This window comes from Caretta caretta, chromosome 5 (genome assembly GCF_965140235.1).
Source record: "Caretta caretta isolate rCarCar2 chromosome 5, rCarCar1.hap1, whole genome shotgun sequence".
NCBI classification, from domain to species: domain Eukaryota; kingdom Metazoa; phylum Chordata; order Testudines; family Cheloniidae; genus Caretta; species Caretta caretta.
In genome coordinates, this window is record NC_134210.1 from 902776 (window position 1) to 912921 (window position 10146).

The following is a 10146-nucleotide window of genomic DNA, read 5'->3' on the forward strand; positions in this document are numbered from 1 at the left end:
ACCTTCTGCGGCTACACTGCGGAACATGACCCCATGCCGACCTATCCTGCAGGGAAGCTGGATCACACACTAACCTTCCACAACCATCTGAAGAAGGTAGCTGCCAAGATGAAGACAAGGGTCAACCTGGTCCAGAAACTGGCTAGCACAAGCTGGGGACCATCAGCATCAGTATTACGGACATCAGCAAGGGCCTTTGTCGACTCCATAGCTGAGTATTGGGCACCAGCATGGACCAGAAGTAGCTGCACTCAACTTGTTGATGTCCAGCTGAAGTTGACCCCAACGCCTTGGCTGCTGGTGCTGTCACACATGGCTCCCCCATCCATTCGCTGCGATGCTGCAACCCTTCGGGAATTCCAGAGGATCGTGGAAAACGAATGTTTTCCCATCCACCAGGACCTTAGCAACGTCCCACACCATCGCTTGAAGTCACGTGAGCCCTTTTGGACCCTCGCATTTAGCCTTCAACAATGCACCTTCAACCCTGATGAAGCTTGGAAAGCCGAATGGAGTCACAAGAAGTCACAAATAAACACCTTGTAAAAAACCGGATGCAGATGATTCCTGGCTTCAATCTCCCACAAAGCTCATGGGAACCCTAATCTGTATCTGCACAAACCATGGCGGATGTGGATACTTGCTGCACAAATGGAAAAGTAAAGACTCTCCAGTGTGTGACTGGCCACCCAGAACAGACCAGGACCATATAACGACTCAATGCCCGATTCACAAATATGAAGAAGGCCTCAGGCAGTTATCTCGCTTACCCATCTGAATGTAGAGTATTGTTGTTGCTCTACGTTTCTATCAGCCATACAGAGAAGAAGAAGGGTTCCTTTGGCACCCCCATTGTCCAGGGGCCCCACTGATTGTCTGGCAGGCTTCCTGCTGCTGGTGTATTTAGCACAGGTTTGATGTTAGTTTTTGAGTCTTTGGCTTGTTGCTCTTCTAGGCCTGTCTAATTACACGTTTGCACTTGACTTGCCGGAGCGGATGCTCCTTTCTGTTGTTCCCACTCGGATTTGACCCTCCCATTTTGAAAGGGAACCTTTTGCCCCACCTGCCTCTTTTACTCTGTTGTTAGCCACCGTGGCATTTTTTCTTTGGTCCCCTTTACTATTTTTTTTATTTCAGGTGTACATTTGATTTGAGCCTCTATTATGGGGCTTAAATAGCTTCCAGGCAGCTTGCCGGCATTTCACTCTTGGGATGATTCCTTTTCATTTCTGTTTCACTAGCCTCCTCCTTTTTGTGTAGTTCCCCTTTCTGAAGTTAAATGCTCCTGTGCTGAGGTTCTTTGGTATCCCCCCGCCCCGGCCCAATGATGTTACATTTAATTATATTACGGTCGCTATGACCGAGTGGTTCAGCTCTGTGCACATGTTGGGCCAGGTCCTGTGCACCACTTAGGACTAAATCAAGAATTGCCTCTGCCCTTGTGGGATCCAGGACTGGCTGCTCCCCATGGGGGTGGAGCAGGTCCTGCTCCCCAAAGGCCTCCCTCCCCCTTTGGATTATTGGCCCAGTGTGTTAATGTGGGCCTGCCCCAGGGACTGACCCTTCCATCCTCTGCACCAGGGCCAGCCAGCCCCATGCGCCGTGTGCTATTCAAATCCCAGGAGATGAGGTCAGGTCCCGCTTCAAGGCCTCTCCCTTCCTGCTCAATGGCGGGGGGCAAGGTTCCCAACTGCTCCAGTCAGATCCAAGCTACAGTGGGATTTTAGTCAGGGGTGGGTGGGAACACGTGACTTTGAATCTCCAGAGCTTTAATCCACAGGTTTTGCCCGTCCCTTTCCCCGTGCCAGGTTCCTCTGGAGCCTTACACGTCCCGTGGAGAACAACACAGAACTGAGCCCTGTTTTTCCAGTGAAAAATGTTTATTTGGCTTCTGGTGCCTAGATCTCAAGGTGGGTGGCGCCGGATGCTGGAGAGAAACGAAACCCAGGGCTGAGAGCGCTGGACAGGAACCTCCCAAGCGAGCGAAGGGCCGTTTAGCCGGGAAGGGCGTCTCCTAGGGGCTGTACACCGGCTGCTGCATTCTGTACCCCGGCCACGGGCAGGGAGCAAAGGAGCGACCCAGGGGGATGAACCTGCCAAGGGGTGTCCCAGGAAGGGCCTGGCTAACGGGAGAGAATCCGGCACCTCCCGGGGAATCCAGGGAGGGGCAGGTGGGAGTCACGGCTCAGCAACAGCTTCACCCCAAGGGCCAAGAGCGGTAAAAACACCAGAGACTCATTTGCCTCCCGCGCAAGAGCTTTACTGGGAAAGGAACTAAACTGCAGCATGGGGGGGTGGGACAGCGAGTCTGGGGGGGTCACCGGAGAGCGAGGGGGAGGTGGAGACAGAGACGGGCGATTCTGCAGCCCAGCAAACAGGGTCACCAGGCACCGTCGCTCCTCACGGATTCGCCCATGTTCCGTCACTTGATCCGGGTGAAAATGTTTGTGCCGACCCTGCGGGGAAGTGCAGAATTCATAGATTCGCAGAGTGACAGTCAGAAGTAAGGCTACAATTCTGTCAGGGAGGTCACAGATTCTGTGACTTTCCGTGACCTCCAGGACTTCTTCTGGAGCAGGGATGGAGCCGGACAAATTCCCATCAGAAATAAGGCCCAAATGTTTAACCCTTGGAACAAGAGGCCAGGGCAGTGCTGGGTTCTCCAGCTGTCAGCACCGGGGTCTCTGGAGTGGCGGCTGGGGTGTGGGGAGGCACCAAAACAGCTGACCGGCAGCCAACCTTGGGGCCTCTGGGCAGTGGTCTCCAGCCTGCTGGAGCAGCGGCTGGGGTTGGGTCAGCCCCTGTGGGGCCCCTGCGGCAGGAGCAGCTGAAAGCCCTGGCAGGCTCTGTTTGTTTCTTTGTTTGTTGCAGGCTTCCATGAATTTTTGTTCATTGCCCGCAACCAGTCCCTGACTTTTACTAAAAATCCCTGGGACAGAATCTTACCCTTAGTCAGAAGGGACCATCAGCTCATCCAGGCTAAGCTCCTGTGTAGCACAGGTCAGCCACAATGCCCCCCGCCCCCCGCCCTGAGCCCAGTACCTCGTGAATGGCTGAAGCATCTTCCAGAAAAGCAGCCGGGTTTGAACTGAAGCCCGTGAAGAGCTGGAGAACCCAGCACTGCCCTGGCCTCTTGCTCCAAGGGTTAAACATTTGGGCCTTATTTCTGATGGGAATTTGTCCGGCTTCAGCTTCCAGCCATTGGTTCTTGTCCTGCCTTTCCCTGCTAGACTGAGCAGCCCGTCAGCGCCTGATATTTTCCCTCTGTGGTTTGTTCTCACCTGTTATTTGCCCAGCACAGACCATGCACTCGGTGCTGCCCGATACGGGGGGAGGAGGGGGCGGAAGGGGCACAAAGTGCAACAGCCTCAGAAGGAGAAAAGACCAAAGAAGGACACCCCCTCCCAGGCCACCCGCCTGAGCACCGCTGCCTGGGGAAACGCCTCCTCCAGGCTCCACCTCGGGGGGGCACCCAGCCGCCCAGCCCAGGGAGGCAGCGTGGCTGTGGGCACCCCGCACTGGCAGGGCCTCAGAGCCACCCAGCAGCACCCGGGGGGGGGGGCAGGGGCTCCGCAGGCTGCACATCCCCGTGGTGCTCAGCAGGGCCATTGGGGGCAGGGGCCCTCCAGCAACCACTGGCTCAAATCTCCCCTTGGTGCCCCCCGGGAGGTGCCCCCAGGGCAGGCAGCCCCCTCCCCCACTCCCCGTGGGCCTCTCCACAAGGCGGGCAGGGCCGTGGGGCACTAGCAGCCCCGGGAGGGAAAAGGTTCAGCAGTGGCAGGCATGTTTGGCTGTGTCATGGGGTAACTAGGCCTTTGCTGGGGCCCAGCCCAGGGTAACAGCAGGGAATGGCTTTGCCAGGGCTGCCCGAAGCCTCATTATCCATACTCTCCCAGTTCTTCCAGGTGCCCCAGCCGCCTGCACCCCCGGAGATGGTTCTGTTCCCAGGGGCTGCTTCCCAGTGACAAGCTGCCCCAGCCCACTCTCTGTTTCCCCATTAGTCTCTCACAGGCCTGGGGGGACTTGGCTCTGGCCGCCGGGATCACAGCCCTGAGGTGTGACAGGGCTCAGGGAACTCTGCAGCCTTGGGGAATAAACCTGCCTTCGGTTCACACCACTTCATCCTCCCCCAGCGAGACACTGGAGGGCGAAGGGTCCCCATGGGTTTGTGACTCTGGGCTGAGAGCCATGCCCTGTCCCCGCAGGCTGGTTTTCCTACATCTCCAGCGCTAGGAGCCCTTGGACCAGAGCCGGGATCCCAGCCCTGCCCTTGGCAGAGAGACGGGGCCAGTCCCCGCTCCAGTCCTTCGCCCCTGGGCAGTCGGTGCCCAGTCACCCACCTGGTCGCTTTCCAGTCGGCGCCGGGGGAGCTGACCTCCTCACGCAGCAGCCACATGGTCTTCAGAGTTTCCTTCCCTTTATCATCCATGAAGCACTGGCCCACGAAGACGGTCATTGAGTCTGCAGGGGAACCCGACAGGAGTGAAAGTCAGCGAGGCCCCCGAGAAACAGAGCCCAGGGAAGGAGGCGGAGTTGCTTAAAGCACGACTGGAGTGGACGGAACCGCTACAGAACAGGAGAAAGAGTCAGGCATCGGTGGAGCTGGCAGCAGCACCGAGAGTTAAGGGTGCCCAAAGTTTTCCATTAGAAGACCCTGTTCTCAGTTGGTTATAACTTGCCTCATTTCAACAGTTCAGCTGAAGTTTCCCATGCCAGACATCTGCCTCAGGCTGCTGAGGTTTGGGGTTCTTTTACTTCTTAACATAATATGGTTCAGCCATTTCCAAGAACAAGGTTGGGGGAAAATACGTTAATTTTGCCATGTTAAAAAATTCATACCACCTTCTCACTGGGAAGTTTGAATGCCCCATGCTTGAGCTGGGACTCAACACTTGGCAGTGGGGGAGACTGGCCTTTGGCCAGCCCCAAGTTGGGCAAGTTACAAGTCCCTGAAAAGTCTCCCTTCACACATGCTCCGTAGACACTTGCTAGAGTTTGTCAGCTAAGTGCCCCCAAGATTCCCTGAGCGTGGGGCTGAGCGGGACTTTCCCTGCAATTGCCTCTTTGGTCCTGGGCCCCAGCACTGAGAGCGAGAACTTGCCTTTCCTGTGCGCTCACTGGCCCCCTGTTTTCCCCAGGCCGGGCAGAGGGATAGAGGGCGCAGCCTGTCTGCAGTGCAGAGGGGTGAAGAGATGCAGGACAGGGGGCAGAGTTGGCTGGAGGGGGCAGAGGGGTCAGGAGGGCAGATGAGGATGGGGCAGGGTGAGGAAAGGGTGGGATAGGAAGCGGGGGATAGGGGCCGGGGAGGGGCAGAAGGGAATGGGGAAGACTAATGGGATGGGGCTGGAGGCAGGTGCTGAATGGAAGTTCCTGCTTCAGGTTCTCCTGCTTCTCCTCCCTCCCTCCCCCCACCCCCCATGAGCCTTAAGGCTCCATCCCCACCCCTCAGTCTGCTCTGGATGGCTCCAGTTTGCACGCCCTCCTCCAGGCTCCCCCGCCACCCCTGTGTCTCACAGCCCCCGCGTCTGCAGGGGGACATGCTCCTGCTGCCCCCACCCTCTGTCCGCTGCTTCGGAGCCCCCCAGGAGGCGGTTCCCAGTAATGGTTCCCAGCGCGTCTGCTGAGCAAGGCCTCGCACCCAGCCTGGGGAGGCCGACAAGTGCCCTGTGCGCACGGGATGGCTGAGCGCTGAGCCAGGGGCTGGGTCTGTACAGCGCCTAGCGCCACAGGGACCTTGGCACTACCTAATACAGACAGTGACTAACAGTTCACAGCAACACCGGTGCTGGGACGTGCACAGCTCTGGCAGCAGCCCCAGCAGGCTGCCGTGGACAAGCCAGGGAGGAGACAAAGCAGCTCGCAGTGTTCCCCAGGGCCTCTCGTCCCCAGAGCACTTGAAGCCTCGCACCCAGCTGGGGAGGTGGGTCCCCCAAGGGTCCCCGTAGGCAGGTGGAGAGGTGATGGGGAAGCTGCCCAAGAGCCCTCGGCAAGTCCCAGGCAGAGCCGAGGATGGACCCCAGGAGCTCTGACTACATGGCCTTGGAGACACAGCCCAGGGTGAGCAATGGGCCCTCCACCATGGGTCTGAGGCCAGGCCCCAGCCCTTTGGTTTGAGGTTGGTACATTTGTATCTTGTTTCCAGTCTGTTCAGTTCTGGCTCAGAGCCCCTGGCACTGGCCAAAGCTGAGCGTTAAGGGGCTGGAAGAGCAGAGGACGGTGCAGAGACTGGGCGGGGAAGTGTTTCAGCTTGGTTAGCACTGAATTCCCCTCCGTTCCCCTCCACCCCGGGCACTGAACCCTCGGGCCACGTACTTGAGAACGTCCAGCTCACGGTGAAGCCAAAGGTCGGCTGCTTCCTCTGGTTCGTGGGCTTCTGGGACCCCTTCAGGGGTGACACCCGGATGTGTTTGTCGGTGGCCGTCACTGCTGTGTGGTACAAACCGGTGAATCCCCCATCGGTGTTCACGGCAGAGATGGTCATGTTAGAGCCCAGCTCATTCTTCCACAGTCCAGACAGGACGCACTGAAAGAGAGACACGGTCAGCAGGATGGGTCCCTCCCCTGCAGCGCTGCAGGGCCCAATGCTCCCCTAGGCCATGCCCCTGAGAGCGCCGAACACGGGAGCCAGACCCACAAACAAGGAGAGGGACAGAGCATGGGTCTGTGATCGGATTCTCTGCCCCAAACCTGCAGGGAATGGCTGGCTCTGGGGTCAGATCCCTTCCTGTGCTGTGTTTTTCTCCTTGCACACTGTCTCCGGCTGTTCCCATTACCCACAGGAACACTCAGCCCCTCTCCAAAGCCTGCTCAGCTGATGGCTTCAGTGAGATCTCATGGCAGCGAGGGCCATGTCTTTAACTACAAGCTCACACGCTAGTTTCCCACAGGACCCATCTCATTCAGTGCTCGGTACAGATCTGCTCTGGGGCTGACCTGGGGCTGTGCAGGGAACCAGCCGTGGTCCGTAGGACCCCTGCCTCATTTGTTGCAGAAGCTGGAAGGTGCGAGTGACTGAGGCAGGGGACTGCAGGAAGAGAGAGGATGGTGTCATGGTGGAAGCTGAATGCTGCCCTGGAGATGAGATTCTGTCCCAGCCTCTGCCACATGGGTCTCAGGTGATGCTGGGCAAGTCACCTACACCAGCCTTTTCACAAAGAGCCCCGGTGCGCTCATTTTCTGGGCGCCTGACTCAAGACGATGGGGCTGAGATTTGCAGAAGCGCGAGGCGCTCACCCCTGCAGTCAGTGGGAGCTGGGCTTTGAGCGAGGATAGTGCTGTCAAACGCCAAGTTCACTGACAAACCAGACCCTCGGCCTCACAAATAGGACATCCAAAATGAGCCAACACTTGTGACAGATCTGGCCTTGACCTTGGCATCTCCGTTCCCCACCTGTAAAATGGGGACACTTCATACCATGGATTTTAGGGGCAGAAGGGCCCTGCAGATCACGAGCGTCCCTCCTGGCTGTGCTGCAGCAGAGCTCTGAGGACGACGCCCAGTCTTGACTTTAAAACTCCACCACGTCCCTAGGTCAGGCATTCCCAAGGTTAATTCCCCTCCGTTAAAATTTTACACCTGATTTCTAGTCTTGTTCTGCCTTTGGCTGCTAGATCAAGTTGCTGGCTGGTTCTGAAATCTCTGCCCAGCGTATGGATTTCTGCTCCATGTTCCAGTCACCGCTAAGCCGTCTCTGTGAGAAACTAAATAGCTCGAGCCGCTTTCTCTCACCATAAGGCAGATGTTCTAGGCAAAGCATTCTCCTCGCTCATTTCAGAGCCCTTCCCAAGGATTTCCAGGAACAGAAACTCATGAATATTTGTAACCCACTAAAATACTCCAGGAAGAGCTACTTCGAGAAACCCAGGAGGACATGAGCAGCTCGGTGTTCTGTGCAGGCTTTAAACAGTGTGCAGTAAATGAGGCCCAGGGCCACACCGGAATAACGAGCATAAAAGCAAATATGGCATAACAAGGCATCCAATGAGCCTGTGTGCACCGACTGGGCAGGGGCCGGGCTGTGACTGTGGAATTAGAGACTGTAGCATGGAGCGGATGAATTCAGGTTGTCTGGGCAACCTGGTATTTCCTAACTTTTGAGTGCTTGACTTTTTCTTACCAGTCTCTTAACATTGTTTTTTTTGGTATGTTCTATAAATCCCTGGGAAGCCCTTCCAAGGAGCCCGTGTTCCGTTTTGGCCTCCCCACTTCAAACCAGACACTGCGGGAGTCGAGGGGTTCGCAAAGGGGTGACAAGGATGGGTAGAGATGGAGCGGGGGAGACAGAGAGGTGACAAATAAGAGCTAACATGACAGAGGGACACATGATAGTGACTAGGACAAAGGAGGTTCCTTAGTGCTGCTGCTCATTCTCATAACACAGGAACATTACATAAAACTGAAAGGCAGCAAATTTAAAACTGATCCAAAGGAAATACTTTCTCATACTCTGCACAATCTGTGGAACTCTCTGCCACATGATTTCATCAAGGCCACAAGCTTAGCAGTGTCCAGAAAAGGCTCAGATGTTTCTATGGTGAATGAAACCAGACTGAAATAGAACAGTAACGATTAAAACACATACAAGTTTTGGGAGGGCTCTGACCCCTCCTGCTTCTGGGCAGGAGTGCACCCCTGACTGCTGGGGTCAGGCGGAAGCTCTTCTGGGGCACTTTAATCCGGTTACTGCCTCCTCCATGCTTCCACACACCTTCCTCTGAAGAAGCTGGTATTGACTAGGTTTGGCGATGGGAAACTGAGTTAATTGGCCCCATGGAGGAATCCAGGCTGGGAATTCCCGCATGCCCAATTCACCCTGCTCTACCCTCGCACAGGCCCAGCCACAGGATCCTGGTGCCAAACACCCTGAAGGTGACCAGTAGCCAGAAAAGGGGGTGTCATGCTATCAAATCGAAGGGAGTCTTGTGTCCCAGTGCTGAAGATTGGGAGCTTTGCAGAGCCGAGCCTGCTGCATCTGGCCCCCTCACACTGTGCGTCTGCTTACCCAGCTGTGTCTGCTGGCTGTGACACGGCTCCCCCAGCTTGCTCTGGGTTTTAGGGCACCCCAAGCACCGCACTGCCCATTGTCACACATTCACGGGGGGCATTTCCTGCCCCGCCCCTTTGCCCACCCACTGCGACATTCTGCTCCCGGCTCCATCATCTGCCGGGCACCCCGGGAGTTCTTTCCCGTCACAATAAAACAACAAACCCCGGAGCCATTCCTGTCCCTGCCCTTTGCGGGAGGGGGAATCTCCCCACTGGGACGTGCAGCGGCTCAGTCCAAACGCTGCTGCAAGAGATGATGCTGCTTTCCCTTGAGAGTAAAATCGCGGCAGGGGGGAAAGTCCCTACCCCCCTCTTGCCTCCGCAAGACTCATTTCAGTGTCTGACCCCATTGCTCCTCGCCCCAGGTTGTCACGCCATCCTGCCCCAAGCAAGAGCCCCCTGCCCCGGCCAGAGCCAGCGCCCAGCCCCCTCGGCCCCTCGCCCTGCCCCACCTGAGACGTCCCAGAGCCAGCGCCCAGCCCCCTCGGCCCCTCGCCCTGCCCCATACCTTTCTCGCTGAGGAGACCCCGAGGGTCACCAGAGCCAGGGCGAGGAGCAGGGAGAAGGCGACTTTCCCCATCATCTCTGGGAGTGGAAGGCACCTGCAGACACCAGGTGAGTCTCCCTCCAGGGACTCATGCCTGGGGCTCCCAGTCAGGCTCCTATTTATAGCTCCAGCGACCTCACTCGATGGCAGTGCCAGGTATTGAGCAAGTGCTGGCTTTTGCAAGTTGTTTTTCCTGCAGTGGGACCTGAAGTTCCCAGAAGCGTTTGCCAGTGACCGGCCATGTGACGCCTGCCCTGCTGGGCTGCTGGTGGGAAGCGTTTGGCCGCTCGCTGGATGGGCCCCTGTGTGCCAGGTGGGGCCAGGGGGGCTGATGTGAGCGCAGCACGCAGTGGGCGGTGCTGGCCTGAGGACCCCGGCTGGGCTATACAGAGCGTGGAGCTCTAGGGGCAGGAGGGCCCCAGGGGGGAGCTCCTGGCCTGGGGGCAGCAGGCTCCATGGGGCAGGGGAGGTTCAGTTTGAGGGATGCTCTCACTTGGCACCACACAGAGGTCCCTGGCTCCGGGCACAAGAAACTCTGGGAATCCCGGCAGGT

General features: G+C 57.3%; 1 protein-coding gene across 1 annotated transcript; it reads right to left on the reverse strand.

Annotated features, from left to right (window-relative positions):
* Positions 1-1861: 1861 nt before the first annotated feature.
* On the reverse strand, positions 1862-9713 carry LOC142072077 (avidin-like). Its single transcript, XM_075128290.1, has 4 exons — positions 9555-9713; positions 6313-6523; positions 4341-4461; positions 1862-2456 (listed from the first exon to the last, which is right to left on the reverse strand). The coding sequence occupies exons 1-4, from the start codon at positions 9627-9629 to the stop codon at positions 2423-2425; spliced, it is 441 nt and encodes a 146-aa protein (XP_074984391.1). The 5' UTR covers positions 9630-9713; the 3' UTR covers positions 1862-2422.
* Between the last annotated feature and the right edge of the window lie 433 nt (positions 9714-10146).